This window comes from Symphalangus syndactylus, chromosome 1 (assembly GCF_028878055.3).
Source record: "Symphalangus syndactylus isolate Jambi chromosome 1, NHGRI_mSymSyn1-v2.1_pri, whole genome shotgun sequence".
NCBI classification, from domain to species: domain Eukaryota; kingdom Metazoa; phylum Chordata; class Mammalia; order Primates; family Hylobatidae; genus Symphalangus; species Symphalangus syndactylus.
In genome coordinates this window covers 80,390,643-80,408,530 of record NC_072423.2, presented here as the reverse complement: position 1 = coordinate 80,408,530, position 17,888 = coordinate 80,390,643, and the positions used below count along the sequence as shown (strand labels likewise).

Genomic DNA, 17,888 nt, shown 5'->3' with positions numbered 1-17,888 from the left:
AGTCTTTTTGACATGGAGCCAAGCATTAACCTTCAGCATGTCCTCCCTGCAGAAGGGGATGGCTTCCTTTCAGTCCTTTGCCACATATGTTGCTGGAACAGGTCTCCCCTCGCCTAGCCACCTCGCTACCAAGTGACAAACAGTAGGGATTTTGCCGACTTTATGGACAACATTGCCACTTTCATACATCATGGAGCTCTCATCGGATAGGTGACTGATTTTTATTCCTATATCAGGATAGACCTGGGTAAATGACTAGATCTAAGAATCAGCACAACTGACCACCTCACAGTCATCTTTGCACTGGCCAACAATGAGCCTCATTTGCACATGTTTACGCACATTGGGGTGATTGTCTTGAGTTGCCCCTTTGTGCTAAAAAGAAAAAAACTCTGGATATCTCTTACTTCATAGATTCCCAAAATATAAACCAAGTTAATACATTTCTACATATAACAAGTCCACTGTGCATGATCCTTCAGTACACTCCTTATTCACATCGGCATTCCAGATGCTATGGATACTAACCAAGGCTCTCATTTCACTTCTCAGAAGATGTAGGGATGAGCTTTTGAACGAGGCTTTCTATGGAACTTGCACCGCCTTTGCCAGTCTCAGGCTCAGAAAGCACGATAATGGCCTATTAATAAAATAAGTTCAAATTTTAATGAAATTTCCATAAAAGGTTGCATATTTCATTCATCAGTCCATCAGTCATTTATCAGAAGTGAATTGTTGTGAGCCTATTTTAATCTGTTTTTTCTTTTTCTAATAGACTTTTTTTTTTTTAGAGCACTTAAGGTTTAGAAAAATTTGAGAAAGTCCAGTGTTGCCACATAACCCCTTGTCTCAACACAGTTTGTCCCACTTTTTATATCTTATTAATGTGATACATCTGTTACAATTGATGTACCAATACTGATGCATCACAGTCCACGGTTTACATTAGGACTGACTCTGTTATACAATCTGTAGTTTGAACAAATGTATAATGACTGGAGTCCATCATTTCTGCATTATTAAGAATATTTTCACTGCCCTAAAATTCCTCTGTGCTCCACCTATTTATTCATCCCTTCCTGTCATCCCCAAATCATTGACAAGCAAAAATAGTTTTACTCTTTCATAGTTTTGTCATTTCCAGAATGTCATACTTGAAATCATATAGCATGTAGCCTTTTCAGATTGTCTTTCACTTTGTAGTATACTTCTAAGTTTCCTCCATGATTTTCATGGCTCTATCCCTGATTTCTTTTTATCACTGAACAGTATTCATCCTATGAATTCACCACAGATTGTTTATCCAGTTTCCCATTGATTGATGTCTTGGCTCACTCTTTTTTTTTTTTTTTTTTTTTTTTTGAGACGGAGTCTCACTCTGTCGCCCAGGCTGGAGTGCAGTGGCACGATCTTGGCTCACTGCAGGCTCCGCCTCCCAGGTTCACGCCATTGTCCTGCCTCAGCCTCCCGAGTAGCTGGGACTACAGGCGCCCGCCACCACACCCGGCTAATGTTTATATTTTTTAGTAGAGATGGGGTTTCACCGTGTTAGCCAGGATGGTCTCGATCTCCTGACCTCGTGATCCACCCATCTCGGCCTCCCAAAGTGCTGGGATTATAGGCATGAGCCACTCTTAAGGTTTAGAAACAGATACACAAATTACATTCATTTGCAGATTTTGACACGAAGTTTTCCGATCAATTGGGCAAATAACTAAGAACGCAATTGCTCGATCAGATGTTAAAAGTATGTTTTATGTTTTAAGAAATTGCCTACATTCCAAAGTAGATGTACAGTTTTCCATTTCTGTCAGCATGGAATGAGGAGTTCTGTTGTTCTACATCTTCATCATCATTTGGTGTTCTCTGTGATTTGAAATGTCGGCATTTCAATAAGTGTATAATGATCTCATTCAATTTTGTTTCCAATTCTCTATTGCCATATCTGAATGTTTGGTGATGTGTATGTTCTTAACTTTTGCCCATTTTTAATTAGATTGTTGTCTTATTGTTTTAATACTTCTTTTGGTATTTTGGATGCCAGTTGTTTATAAAATAAGTGTTTTGCAAATAACTTCTCCAAGTCTGTGGCTTATATTTTCATTCCCTTCCACCAGCTTTCCCAGAGCAAGAGATTTTCATTTTAACAAAGCTAAACAATTATCTAAAACTTCATCATCAAACCTAAGGTCACCTAGATTTTCTCTTATGTTCTAGAAGTTTTTCATTTTACATCTGTAATCCATTTTGAGTTAATTTTTGTGAAACATATAAGGTCTATGTCTAGATTAATTTTTTATGTAGCTGTATACTATTTTCTGCACTATTTGGTGAAATGACCTATCTTTTCACCATTGAATTGCCTTTGGTTCTTTATCAAAGAACAGTTCAGTGTGCATGTATAGGAAAGCAATTGACTTTTATTAACCTTATATACTTCAACTTTGCTATATGCTCATTAGTTCCAGGAGTTTTCTTTGTTCTTGGGAATGTTTTGAGATTTTCTATGTAGACAGTGATGTCATATGCAACAAAGACAGTTTTATTTCTTTCTTCCCAATTTGTATAGCTCTTATTTCCTTTTCTTGTCTTACTGCATTAACTAGGACTTCCAGTATAATGTTAAATGGGAATGCTAGGAAGGGCGTTCCTTGGCTTGCTCCTCATGTTACCAGGAAAGCATATAGTTTCTCACCATTCAGTATGATGTTAACTGCAGATTTCTTGTAGATATTTCTCAAGAAGAGGAACTACTTGCTGTCATAAATGGATGTTAGATTTTGTCAAGTGCTTAGATTTTTTCATTAACTGCATTTCATTTGTCATATTAGTAATTTTTGTTTTTTTCTGTTACCTACGTTACAGATGTAAACATTTGTGAATTTTACTGCTCTTTTCATGAGAGCAGCTTTTGCTTTTGTTGATTTTTCTCTATTGATTTTTCATAATTTTATTTATTTCTTGTCTTTATTATTTATTGTCTTGTGCTTACTTTGGGTGTAATTAGCTCCTCCACTTTTATTTTTTTAAGGTATACACCATGTGTTCAGTATTGTAAATTTTCCTCAAAAATGCTGCATTTCACCAATTTTGATTATTTTAATTTTCATTGAATTCAAAGTAATCTTAAATATCTTTTGAGATTTCTTTGTTCCCCTATGTTTTTTGGAAGTGCGATTTTTAATTTCCATGTATTTGTGAGTTTTTAAGCTCTATTATTATTTCCTGATTTGATGCCATAGTATTTTGAGAGAGTATTTTGTGTTACTTCTATTTCAGATTTGTTAAGATGTGTTTTATGTTCCAGAATGTGGGCTATCTTGGTCAGTTGTTCCATGTGAACTTGAGAAGAATGTATGTTTTGCTGTTGCTGGTTGAAGTATTTTGTTTTTAAATTAAGTCCAGTTGTTTGAGGATGTTCTATTCAATGATGTCCTTCCTGAGTTTCTGCCTGCTAGATCTTCTGATAGCAATAAAAGGTTGTTGAAGTCTCCAACTATACTAGTGGATACATGTATTTATCCTTGCAGTGCCATCAGTTTTGCCTCATTATTTTGCCACTTAGTTTTTATATACACACACACCAAGGATTGCTTTGTCTTCTTGGTGAATTGACCACTTTGTCACTAGGTAATGCCCCTCTATCACTGAGATTTCCATGCTGTGAAGTCAGCTTTGTGTAAAATTTAAATACAGCTATGTCAGCTTTGTTTTTGTTAGTGTTAGCATGCTGTATCTTTCTTCACTCCTTTATTTTTAATGTATCTGTTTCTTTATATTTAAAGTGGGTTTCTTTTTGACAGCAATGTTTTACCCAGTATGACAGTATCTGTCTTCTGTTTGTTGTATTTAGAACGTGTGTTTAATGTGATTATTGATTTAGTTGGGTTAATGTCTACTTTTTTTAAAACTGTTTTCTACTTCTTAATTTTTTCCACATTTCATTATTTTTCTACCTTCTCTGCTTTCATTAAGCATTTGACCTGAATCCATTTTTTCGTCCCCTCTTAGCATATCAATTATAGTTTGTTGTTGTTTTTAAGAGTTTTAATGATTATGTTTGATTTTGGAGTACAAGTTCACAATCAACCCAAGTTTTCTTTTGATTAACACTATACTACTTCACTGGTTAGGCAAATACCTCATGAAAAAGTGTTACCAATTCTTACCCCTCTGTCCTTTGAAACATTGTAGTCATACATATCATATATCCATAAGCTATAATTGCAGCCAAATACATTATGGCTGTTTATATTTTGAATAAACCTTCATCTCTTAGATTAAGGAAAAATTTTATTTTACCTTCATTTATTTCTCCTCTAATGTTTTATTTTATCATTTTCTTTTTGTGAGGAATTTGTTCTAATAGTTCTTTCAAAGCAGGTATACTGGTGACAGATTTTCTTATTTTTTTCTCAGAAAACTTTTATTTCTCCTTCACTTTTGAAGGATATTTTTACTCCATACAGAAATCTATGTGGGTAGTTTTTTTTTTTCCTTGTGTTTTAAATATTTCACTCCCATCTCTTTTTGCCTACCTGGTTTCTGTAACGAGCCCAGTTTAATTTTCATATGTGTTTATAACTCTGATGTTGAGGTTTCTTCCCCCCATGTAACTTCATTTAAGATGTTTCTTTGTCTATGATTTTTTTCCAGTTTGTATATGACAAGCCAAGGTATGGTTTTTGGGGTATTTATGTTGTTTGGCATTTTCTGAGATTATATATGTGCTTTGTCGTCTGTCATTAATTTTAGGAAATTGTCGGTCATTATTGCTTCAGTTATCTCTTCTGTTTATTTACTACCATTATATGTATGTTCCACTTTTTATAACTTTTTAACAGTTCTTGAATTTTTTGCCATTTCTCCCCACCCCACCACCCCGGCCATTTCAGTTTTGGCAGGTTAGACTGTTTTTCAAGATCACTGATCTTTCTGCAGACATTGCCACTGTACTGATAAACCTCTAAGGGTATTTGACATTTCTGTAACAGTGTATTTTATGTCTTGCATCACCTTTTGATTCTTTGTTAACATTTTTTTATATCTCTGCTTAAATTGTTTATCTGTTCTTTTATATTCTTCACTATTTCTGTGAGAACTCTTAGCATATTAGTCATGCCTGGTTTATGTTTCTGATCTGATCATTCTAACATCTCTTCTATATTTGAACCTAGTTCTGGTGCTTAACCTCTCTCCTCTGTGTTTTTTATTTTATTTTTTTCTTTTTAATTAAAAAAAATAGAGACAGGGTCTTGTCATATTGCAGGCTGGTCTCAAACTCCTGAGCTCAAGCAGTCTGCCTGCCTCAGCTTCCCAAAGTGCTGGAATTACAGGCATGAGCCACTGTTCCCGGCCTCTTCTCTGTTTTTAAAATTTTTTAGTATTGCTTGTAATTTTTTTTTTTTTGAAAATTGGACAAGATTTACTGGGAAAAAGAAACAAGTAAATAGGCCTTTATTGTGAGGTTTTAGGTTTATCCTACTGGTTTAGGTTGTGTTTTCTATTTTCAGTAGCTGTAGACATCAGAGGACACAATTTCCTTTGGTGTCCTTGATTTTCTCTTTCTGGTCACCTTTGGGGTTCTTTAGACACTTCAATAAAGTTTAGAATGTGCGGAAATATACTTTCACTGTATCCAGCTGTTTTTAAACAGAAATCCTAATGACATTGGTAAGATGGGGGTGGATGGGAAACATGTTATAGTCCTATGATTTGATCTTAGTCTTTTAGTGATCCTGTGCCCCTGAGGTGTGATATTCTGTGGTAGTGTATCCGGAATTGGTGGGTTCTTGGTCTCACTGACTCAAGAATGGAGCCGTGGACCCTCGTGGTGAGTGTTACAGTTCTTAAAGATGGTGTGTCTGGAGTTTGTTCCTTCTGACGTTCGGACGTGTTCAGAGTTTCTTCCTTCTGGTGGGTTCGTGGTCTCACTGGCTTCAGGAGTGAAGTTGCAGACCTTTGCAGTGAGTGTTACAACTCTTAAGGTGGTGCATCTGGAGTTGTTCGTTCCTCTCGTCCAGAGTTGTCCATTCCTCCTGCTGGGTTCGTGGTCTCGCTGGCCTCAGGAGTGAAGCTGCAGACCTTCACGGTGAGTGTTACAGCTCATAAAGGCAGTGCAGACCCAAAGAGTGAGCAGCAGCAAGATTTATTGCAAAGAGTGAAAGAACAAAGCTTCCACAGTGTGGAAGGGGACCAAGCGGGTTGTCGCTGTTGGCGGGGGAGAGCCTGCTTTTATTCCCTTATTTGGCGCCACCCACATCCTGCTGCTTGGTCCATTTTACAGACAGCTGATTGGTCCATTTTATAGAGAGCTGATTGGTCCATTTACAATCCCTGAGCTAGATACAGAGTACTGATTGGGCATTTACAATCCTCTAGCTAGACATAAAAGTTCTCCAAGTCCCCACTAGATTAGCTAGACACAGAGCACTGATTGGTGCATTTACAAACCTTTAGCTAGACACAGAGTGCTGATTGATGAGTTTAAACTCCTCTAGCTAGACATAAAAGTTCTCCAAGACCCCACCTGACTCAGGAGTCCAGCTGGCTTTGCCTAGTGGATCCTGCGCTGGGGCTGTGGGCGGAGCTGCCCGCCAGTCCCGTGCCATGCGCCTGCACTCCTCAGCCCTTGGGCGGTCGATGGGACCAGGCACTGTGGAGCAGGGGGAGGCACCCGTCGGGGAGGCTCGGGCAGTGCAGGAGCCCACAGGGCCGGGGGTGGGGGTGGCTCAGGCATGGCAGGCTGCAGGTCCTGAGCCCTGCCCTGTGGGAAGGCGGCTGAGTCCAGGCGAGAATTCGAGCGCGGCGCGGGCGGGCTGGCAGTGCTGGGGGACCCGGCGCACCCTCTGCAGCTGCTGGCCCGGGTGCTAAGCCCGTCACTGCCCAGGGCCGGCAGTGCCAGCCAGCTGTTCCAAGTGTGGGGCCCCCTCAGCCCGCACCCACCCAGAACGCCCACCTGTGTCCACCCGCAAGGGCTGTGTGCAGCCTCGGTTCCCGCCCATGCTTCTTCCTCCACACCTCCCCCACAGAGGGTGCCGGCTCTGGCCTCAGGCAGTCCAGAGAGGGGCTCCCACAGTGCAGCATTGGGCTGAAGGATTCCTCAAGCGTGGCCAGAGTGGACGCTGAGGCCGAGGAGGCGCAGAGAGCGAGCGAGGGCTGCCAGCATGCTGTCACCTCTCAGTAGAATGAGAAATACATCTGGTCTTTGTGTGTGATTCCTAGCACAGAGCTCTAAATCCCTTGGAATTTCGTGAGTAATAAGGGTGATAGAATCTACATCGTTTGCAAATTATCCACTCATGGAGACCTACATAACTTTAGAATGAGGATTGGTGATCATAGAAAGACCCACCTTTGAACTTTCAGCCCTAGTCCCCAATTTCAGAGGAGAAAAAATGGGCTGGAGAGTCAGTTAATTACTAGTGTCCTGTGATTTAATTATTCACATCTATGTAATGAAGCCTCCAAACCTCATAAATGTTGGGATTCTGAGAAGTTGCATGTTGGTAAACACATTGGGGTGCTATGAGGGTGGCATAATTAGAAAGTGCATGGAAACTCCTCACTGTCTCCTCATACTTTGACCTGTGCACCTTGTTCATTTGGCTATTCCTGAGTTGTATGTTTTGTAATAAACTGGTAATACTAAGTAAAGCACTTTTTCTGAGTTCCGAGAGAAGTTCTAGTGAATTATTGGACTATAAGCAGGTAGTGTGGGAACCTTTAGATTTATAGTTGGCCATATAGAAGTGTGGATAGCCTGGGTACTTCATTTTGTGGCTGGCATCTGACATGGCAGTAGTCTTGTCTAAGACTAGGCCTTAACCTCTGGAGTCTAATTATGGATGGTTAGTATCAGAATTGAATTAAATTTTAAGATACTTAGTTGGTGTCAGAGAGTTGGAGAAGTGATATTGGGAAATACACCATGTATTTGATGTTGGGAACACAAAAAACTTGATCTTCATACATGCTTCTCAGTCCCTTCCCCCAGGTCACTTCAGCTTTGACAAAATCTTAATACGTTAAGCTTTGTTAAAATAGATTCTTTTGAGGACAGACCTTTGAGGACTAAGCTCTGATTTTTTTTATCTTACCCAAATTCCTACCTAATGGGTCTAGGGAGTCATGCCCTACAAACCATAAATTCTCATCAGATGGGTTTTATTTGACCCTATATATTGTGACTTACTTTTCAGTCTGACTCTGGCATAACATTATGAGATAAGGAAAAATATTTAATGCCAAAATATATTTCCTTGCCATACCTTGAAATTGCCCTGCAAAGTCTCTTGTGGGAAAAATCCACATTCTATAAAGAATCCCCTTCCCCCTTTGTTTTCCTTCCTTTGTTTCCAGATCCAAGAGATAATCAACTAAGAGCCAGGCACCCTTTTAAATCTGATAAGAAACAATTTACAACCTGCTCTCTCTGAAGTCTGCTATCTGCGAGCTTCCCCTGCACAATAAAACTGGGTCACCACAATCTTTTTATCTTTAACCTAAACATTCCTTTCTATCAATCCCAGATCTTTAGACAAACTCAACCAATTGTCAACTAGAAAACATTTACATTCACCTAAAGCCAGGAAGTCCCTGTTTTGAGTTGTCCCGCCTTTCTAAACCAAACCAATGTATTTCTTAAATATATTTAATTGATGTGTCATGCCTTCCTAAATTTTATATATATATATATATATATATATAAATAAAACCAATCTGTACCCCAACTACCTTGGGCACATGCTCTCATGACCTCCTGAGGGCTATGTCACAGGCCATGGTCACTCATATTTGGGTCAGAATAAATCTCAAAATATTTTACAAAGTTTAATTCTTTTTGTCGGTACTTTCTTCAAAAAAAAAAACACATATCCTGGGAATACAAAATGGCTACTTTTCATTTTTGTCCCCCAAATTTTGAGACAAAACTTGGCCTTGTGACTCTCAATTCTTTACTGAATCTATGAAGAATAATTGATTTTATATTTATTCAGTTTTTACTTGCATGGATGAGAATGACAACTTCCGTGTTCCTTACTTGTCAGACAAGAAATTGGAAGTCTCTGACTTTATTTTTTGATGTTTGATGATTGACTTGCAGAGACCCAGGGGCCTTCAGGACAGCATGGCGAGCAGCTGGTTATGATTTGGCTTTCTGCAAGTCTCCTGGCTTCTCATGTTTGTGAATGGGCATAGGAAAAAAAAGTTTACGCTCTTAAAGGTGTATTTATTTATTAAAACCTTGTTCAGATTTGAACCCATGTTTCATGAAAAGCTGAATGATATGGTATGTCATAAGGTATGAGATTCAAGCATTTTTAAACAAAGAGTTGACGGGCTTAAAATTTGTTTCATTTATATAACATTTCTGTTACTTCTCTAAGGTGGTCTTCAGTCTGCCTTTAGAGAACAATAAGGCTTCAGATGATCAACAGAAGTAATTTCCATGTGTTTATGATAGTGTTAAATTTATGAGGAAATGAATGTGGACAGAGAGTCATATTTCTGAAAACCAAGTCATACACTAAATGTTTGGAGACCACAGAATTATATGTGAACTGTTTATGAATTGAGCATGGATTCCTAGTACTGCCAGTCTCACCTGTTTTCCTATAAACATACGTGGGTTCTTTTAGGACTTAGTCTCCTTTGAGGATGTGGCTGTGAACTTCACCCTGGAGGAATGGGCTTTAATAGATTCTTCACAGAAAAAACTACAGAGGTGTGATGCAGGCAATCTTCAAGAACCTGGTCTGTCTAGGTAAGGATATCAACATTTCTCTACTTAGTTAAGTAGAGAAAAGGCGTTTCTTGCTCAACAGCAGTGTTCTAAAATTTGAAATGTAAAAAGGGAATCTTTTGCTGCTTAAACAAGACAGGGTCACAACTAATCTGAGCCTAGAATGTTACAGTTTTCTATAATTTGTAATAATTTATCATGTATCTACATCTGCATTTTAGAGAAAAAGCAGAAAGACCAGGACATTGAAGATGACCACAAAAACTGGCTGAGAAATCTAAGGTGAGTTGCATTCACTAGAGTAATTAGTGGCCCATGAGAGAATTTCAGAAACAAACAGGCAAAACAGTAATCACAGCTTCAAATGTATTCATTCTTACAAAATTTTCACCAAAAATATTTTAAGATGTCATAGATACTCAGGGTGTTAAAAATAAATCACTTTGAAAGAGTATTCAGAGTCACATCTGTGACTGTTGTGATAATAGCTATGATCAAATCTTCCAGAGCATTGAGTATATTAACTTTCAAACAATTCAGACAGGGCAGATAATCTACACTTCTTCTGAAAATACGTAAAATATGATCATAATACCTATTAATAAACACAAGATCATTAATTTAAAAAGCCACTAATAATGTGCTACTTATTTTTTACAGCGGCCAGGTGGTTGAGAGACTCTCTAAAAGTAAAGATGGTATTCAGTGTAGAAAACCACTAGCCAGATGACATATCTTAATATGAGCAAGGTGACTTCTACTGGAGTAAAACCACACGAATGCAGCACATATGGGAAAGTCTTCATGTGGCATTCATCCCCTAATAGGCACAGGAGATGTCATGGTGGACAGAAACAAAGTGAGTATCAGGAATATGATGATAAAGCATATAAATGTAAAGAATGTGGGAAAACCTTCAGTTATCACCACTGCTTTTTCAAGCGTGAAAAAACACACACTAGAGAGAAACCTTATGTGAATGTAAGGAATGTAGGAAAGCCTTCCTTTATCACACAAAACGTCCAGGACACGTAAGAATGCATCCTGGAGAGAAATTATGTGAAGTAAAGAATGTGGGAAAGCCTTCCATTATCACAATTTACTCCAAATGTATAAAAGAACTCACACCAGTAAGAAACCCTATGAATGTAAACACTGTGGAAAAGCCTTTATATATTACCAGGCTTTTTGAAGACATGAAAGGACTCATACTGCAGAGAAACCCCATGAATGTAAGTATTGTGGTAAGGCCTTCAGGTATTCAAGTTCTGTTCAAAAACATGAAAGAACTCACACTGGAGAGAAATCCTATGAATGTAAACAGTGTGGTAAAGCTTTCAGTTGTTCAAGTTCTTTTAGACAACACAAAATAACTCACATGGGAGAGAAACCCTGTGAGTGTAAACAGTGTGGCAAAGCCTTTCATTTTTTAAGTTCTTTTTAACCACATGAAAGGACCCACACTGGGCAGAAACTTTATGGATGTAAACAATGTGGTAAAGCCTTCAGATTTTCTAATTCTCTGGGACTGCATGAAAGAACTCACACTGGAGAAAAACCTTATGCATGTAAACAATGTGGTAAAGCTTTCATTTGTTCAAGTTCTTTTTGAAAACATGAAAGAACTCAAACTGGAGAGAAACTCTGTGAGTGTAAACAATGTGGTAAAGCCATTAGTTGTTCAAGCTCTTTTCAAAAACATGAAAGAACTCACACTGGAGAAAAACCCTATGAATGTAAACGATGTGGTAAAGCCTTCAGTTATTCAGCTGCTTTTCAACAACATGAGAAAACGCACACTGGAAAGAAACCTTATGAATACAAACAGTGTGGGAAAGAAAGCCTTCGGTTTTTTAAGTTTTCTTCAACCACATGAACTCACACTGGAGAAAAATCTTATGAATATAAACCACATGGGAAAGCCTTCAGATTTTCAAGCTCTCTTCAACTGCATGAAAGAACTTACACTGGAGAAAAACCTCATGATTGTAAACAATGTGGTGAAGCTTTCAGAAATTCAAGCTCATCTCAAAAACATGAAAGAACTCACTGGAGAGAAACCCTATGAATGTAAACAATGTGGTAAAGCATTCATTCAAATCAGTTCCTTTCCAGTGAATGAAAGAATTCATACTGGAGAGAAACCCTGTGAATGTAAAGGATGTGGTAAAGCTTTCACTTGTTCAAGTTCCTTTCAAAAACATGAAAGAACTCATACTGGAGAGATCTTATGGATGTAAACAATGTGGAAAAAGCCTTTATTTCTTCCGTTCTCTTTTGAGGGTATGAAAAGACTCACTGCAGAAAAAGCCTGAGAATGAAAACAATGAACAGCCTTCAGTTGTTCCACTTATTGTGAATGCATAAAAGAATTTATACTGGAGATAAACTGCTAAAATATAACACTGCTGTAAAGCCCTATGTTGTCCCAGTTTCTTTTGAACACAGGAAATAACTCACATTGGTTGGAAACCATATGAATGTAAACATTGTAAGCAAGCCTTCAGTTGACCTAATTCATTGCAAAGACAAGGAGTCCTGCTGCAGCGAAATCTGTAAAAAACATGGGAAAATGTTCAACTCTCCTCTACAAAGTGAATACATGAAAGGACTCAATGGAGAGAAATCCTATGAGTGTAAGAAATTTGGAAAAGCCTTCACACAGTCTTTCAGGCACACAAGAGAATGTATCCTGGAGAGAAACGCTATAAATGTAAAGAATGTGGGAAATTCTTCATCCCCCCAGTTCATTTTGAGACCAGGAAAACATTTACACTGGTGAGCAACTTCTTAAACTAGAGCCATATGGGAGTGCCATCCATTGCATGTGTAACCCTTCACCCTGGGGTCGTTTTTAGGCTGAATTCAAGGACTGGGGAAGAAGGACTTGGACCTTGGATAGGCCTTTCTTAGAACCCAGTTTGAAATTAGAAAACACCCTTTAGGGCAGTATCTGCCCTTAGTTCGGATACATGACTGGGTAGAATTCAGAGGGATCCTGGAGTCTATCTTTAAGTTCATATGAGTGTCCATGGGTCAGATATTTGCAAATGCCATCTTTCTGAAACAAAGTTGCATCTCATAGTTCTCTCAGTTGGAATCTGCCTGTGGACATTCTAATTCATGGGCATCAGCATCATTTATTTCCAGAGTTCTCTTGAGGTCATTTCCAGCCCCCACTTTCTCATTGCAAACACATGCTACAGATGCTTGCTGGTAAATGTGTTTAAAAATTCTCATGTTTCTCACACTGGAAAGTTTCTCTGTAGCAATCCCAGGTGGCTCTACACTGACAGCACTGAAGAAACAGTGGCAGAACCTGTGTCCTGAGAAACGTGCTCCTTAAACAGTACTCACCATCATCAGCACCAACCACCACAGTCAGAAAAATTCTCAGCTATCTCACACTGGAAAGTCTGTCTGTAGCAGTCCCGGGTGGCTGTGTGCTGACAGGGCTGAAAAAGCAGTGGCAGAACCCGTGTCCTGGGACACATGCCACTTAAAAACACAGTAATCAATGTCCCATCACCACTAGCTCTGCATCAACCACCATAGTCAGAATAGTCTCAAAACCACTAATGGAGTCACATAGATATGCCCTGCCATATCTTACTTGTAGGACACACTCAAACTTCTTACCTTTTTACACTTGCCTACCTTAAGTTTTCTGACACGTTTCACCCTAAGATATCCAGTGTCTTGTACTGTTTGTGCCCTAGGCCCCTTGCCTCAATGCACGTTGCTGCATGCTGCTCCAGGACTGGTTTAATAATCCCCTACACAAAGGCCAGTACTTAACTGATTTTTGGAATGGTACCTTCCCTGCAGGACTCTGCCCCTGTGATATATGGGAATGGCCATGTCAGAGAGGCTGCACAGGCCATCAAAGCAACTAGCTTTACATCACTCCCAAAATGCAAGGTATCCTGGATTCCCAAGAAACTGTGTCCTGGCACCATTGTAGTTTTCTACCTGTGTTGAATTGTGCAGGTGTGGTGGGTATTGAACCCTCCTTTGTCAGAGGCAGTGTTCACTGTTTCTTGGTTAGCAAGTCAGTGTCATGCAAGAGCAGTGACAGGAATGAGGGCAGCCAGGTTTTCATGTGACCTCAAAAAGCTTCCTGTCTTTCCTTAGGTCCCAGAAGTGATCTTCATCTTGCTTGAAGACCTGTGGTCTGAGATTCCTAGGCTCCCACCTTCCTACAATAGCAGATGTAGGTCAGGTGGCAGCCACGCAAGGCTTAAAGTGGCCTCAAGAGGATATCTGAAGTGAGGTCTGCTGACAGATGAGCACAATGTAGGGCTCAGTGTACAATGTAGGGCTCTCTCAAGGAGAGCACAGTGTAGGGCATGGTGGCTGAGCCATGAGATACACACTTTTGCCATTCTTCACTGAGCTCTTAATGGAAAAACAAGCTGAGAAGGAGGCAGGTCATAAGGGATATGTTTCCGGAAGCATTTATAGCAGTTTGAAGGGCTGGAGTATAATACCCTATCCATTTCAGGCTCGCTGTTTTACATCCTTCAACTCCCATTTTGTGATTTTGTAGAAAAGGGATTTTTGTACTTTGTATTCATGTAGTGGGAAATACTTTCCCTATCAGGATTGCTGAAGAGCCACCTTTTGTGAGAGGTTTGGGAGCTAGGAGGTACTCATCGGCCACATGGAATGGGGGTGAGAACAATTCACTCTTTGAAGATCAATTATATGTGGACCTGGGATGAGGTTTGTGTGAAACCTCTTTGTGTATGTCTGACTCCTAATATTCAATAATTGTTCATCTCTTCTGTGTAACAGGTTCTCTAATTGGTATAGTGAACAAAGCTGTGCTAATATCACTGTCCCTTCCAACGTGACATTCTAGAAGAGAAGAAACAAGAAAAGGCAAAAATGTGCAATGTGTCAAGGTGGTTATTCCTAAGGAAGCAGAGAAACCTGAAGAAGAGTGCAGAAGGCTTAGAGTCTGTTTCTCTGGAAGTGTCGGTTAGTGTCTCTTGGGCCCTTTATATCTGCAGGTTTGTGAGTTTATGTGTCTGTGTCTGGAGTTATGCACTTATATGTACAGTGAGAAAATGTGATTTTGTATGTTTTTCTGGGGTGCTGTTTTTGTATATATTCTTAAATCTGGAATGGTTTCATTTTATTTTCTTGCCTGGTTTGAAACTAGTGAAAGCAGACAACCTTGTTTTCTTTCTGATGTTAGATATTAAAAATCCAGTTTTTTGTCATCATAATGATGGCGTGGGTTTTTCATGCACGGCTTATAGCAGGTTGAGGAAGTTATCTTTTTTTCATAGTATGTTGTAGTTGTTTATCATGAATGAGTATTGAATTTTGTGCAATGCTTTTATGCATCAATTGAGATTATTTTCATTTTTTCATCATTTTTATAGTACAGCCTACTGTATTATTACATTGATGGTTTTCATATGTTGAGCCATCCTTCCTTTCCATGAATAAATATCACTTGGTTATATTGAAGAATGCCTTTTTTCTTTATTATTTTATTTTATTTGACTTTTGATACTGGGTCTCACTCTGTTACCCAGGCTGGAGTGCAGTGGCACGATCTCAGCTCACTGCAACCTCTGTCTCCCAGGCTCAAGTGAATAATGCTTTTAATATGTTGTTCAGCATGGTTTGCTGGTGTCTAAATGAGGATTTCTGCATTAGCATTCATAATGGGTATTAGTGCTATTTTGTTTGCTCTCTCTTGCCATTTCACACCTGCTTGAGAGGCTTGCCATGCTCTTCCTGAAACCTCAACTATGTGCTTAATAAGCTTTTTCATACTGTCTTCGTGTGTGTGCCACATAGCCATCAGTGTCACCATCAGAACCACACCTTTTCAGGTGACCATAACAACTGGCACCATACACAGGATGTCTACATGTTGATCACATCATGGGTTTGTTTTCCCTTGTCTGGGTTGCTAACTTGCTCTGTTGCTTGATGGCCAGCATGCACTTTGAGGTGATGCACACTGTTCTGTGTCACACTGTTGAGGCATATCAAGCCTCAGTTCTTCATACAGATGACCAGGGTAAACATTTTGCATAGTTCTTTGACCTTTATGAGCAGGATTCTTGAATTGGAATTCTCCTTAATGTGGTCCTGGGTTGGATGTTTTGACTGGGGCCTGTCTGTGTATTTTAGAGTAAAGCTGTGACTGATACTGGGCATGAGACTTGATCTATTCGTCTGAAGGTGGGGGCTGGTGGTGAGATTTTATTCAGTTCTAGTTGTGGGACAGTCAGGTGGTCATTTCTAAAGGAGCGGTCATTTGAAAAAGAAAGAGAAGAGAGGGTGGGAAAGCTGCCATTAGATGGTATCCTGAAGTCTGCATTCACTATGACCTTTAAGTACCTCTGCTGTAGCTGCATCTGCTGCTGCTGCTGCTGCCCATGCCTCTAACTCAACAAAGGCCCTGATCTTCTGGGTTATCAGGGACAACTTCTGTGGCATCTCTATAGCACAGTAAAGGGGTCAGTTTAAACCTGAATAAAGCCTGATTCACTAAATTGCATAAAGCATCTGTGGCCATGCTGGAGTGATAACACTCATGTGAAGTTCTCCGGAGGAAAAAAAAATTATACAGACTATAGCAGAGAGGTCCCTCCCCTCTCCGAAGTATTACCGTGACAGGAAAACAAAACAGAAAAGAAAGGGAATAAGCTTTTGTTGTTTTCTTCTTCCCAACAAAAAGCTGAAACAAAAGTGCATAATTTTGAACCGTTGGAAATGGAAAATATATTAACAGAATTTGGCAACATTTAACACTCTTGAATTGGTTGATTAAAAACACTTAACCCCCCAGGAATAGAAGAAAACTGCATCAACATAGGAAAAGGCATTTATGAAAAGCCCCCAGGTAACATCATACTGAATAGCAAAAGACTGAAAGCTTTTTCTTTAAGATCAGGAACAAGGCAAGGATACTCATTCTCATCTCTTCTATTCAATATACTACAACAAATCCTAGCCAGACCAGTTAGACAAAAAAAAGATATAAACGACTTCCATATTGGACAGGAAGAAGTATAATTATCTCTTTTTTAAGATGATAAAATCATCTATGGATTCAATTTCTAGAACTTAAAACTAATATATTCATCCTATGTATGTGGGAGTGGTTCCAAGACCCCCCACCCCCATACCCAAATGTATGGATATTCAATTCCATTATATAAAATGGCACAATATTGGCCAGATCCGGTGGCTCATGCCTGTAATCCCAGCACTTTGGGAGGCTGAGGCAGGCGGATCACGAGGTCAAGAGATCAAGACCATCCTGGCCAACATGGTGAAACCCCGTCTCTACTAAAAATACAAATATTAGCTGGGCGTGGTGGCAGGTGCCTGTAATCCCAGCTACTCTGGAGGCTGAGGCAGGAGAATTGCTTAAACCTGGGAGGTGGTGGTTGCAGTGAGCCAAGATTGCACCACTACACTTCAGCCTGGTGACAGAGCGAGACTTGGTCTCACAAAAAAAAAAAAAAAAGCTACAGTATTTGCATATGAGCTATGCATATCCTCCTACATACTTTAAATCATTTCTAAATTACTTCTAATGACTAATAGAATCTTAAGTCCTAGGTAAATAGTTTTTGTAATGTACTGTTTAAGAAGAAATGTGTTCAGTACAGCTGAAAGCTGTCCATTTTGTTTTGTGAACATATTCAATCTGTGGTTGGTTTAATCTATGGATATAGAATCCAGAAATATGGAGGGCCATCTGTATATGACTTCAGCAAAGTTGTAGGATACAAAGGATACAAAATGAGCACAAAGAAATCATTTCTGTTTCTGTATACTGTCAGTAAGTAATCAGAATAGGAAATTTAAAAAACTATCCCATTTACAATAGCATAACAAATGCTTGAGAATGTTGGGAATAATGCTCAAAATCCTAAGGAAATTGAACAGTCAAACAAAAGATTTTCAGCAAAGCAATTTTCCTTCTGCGCAGAGGGTTGCTTCTCTTTGGCCAGTCACCATGAGAGCACACCATGAGAGCAAAGAGGCAAGAGAGCCTTTATTCCTGATGCAAACCCTGCCCCTGTACCCTTTCTCCATTGGCTGGAGTTGGGCTGCACAATCTAAACTAACCTTGGTTGGCTAAACATTTGAACTTTCTTTAGAT

General features: G+C 39.3%; 1 protein-coding gene across 4 annotated transcripts in view; it reads left to right on the top strand.

Annotated features, from left to right (window-relative positions):
* The window catches only part of LOC129460975 (putative zinc finger protein 826), a 74,281-nt gene that overhangs the window by 28,826 nt on the left and 27,567 nt on the right, over positions 1-17,888 (top strand). The window contains exons 3-6 of one of the 4 annotated variants that reach the window (XR_010121434.1): positions 9,642-9,766; positions 9,967-10,027; positions 10,406-12,523; positions 14,543-15,090. Coding sequence is in view for 2 of the 4 variants with exons in the window: in XM_063641779.1 (XP_063497849.1) it covers positions 11,194-11,985 (792 nt within the window). In the remaining 2 variants the exon portion in view is untranslated. Of the gene's footprint in view, positions 1-9,641; positions 9,767-9,966; positions 10,028-10,405; positions 12,917-14,542; positions 15,091-17,888 lie in introns of those variants that run through there. The other 3 variants (XR_008650343.2, XM_063641785.1, XM_063641779.1) reach the window with 3 other exon arrangements.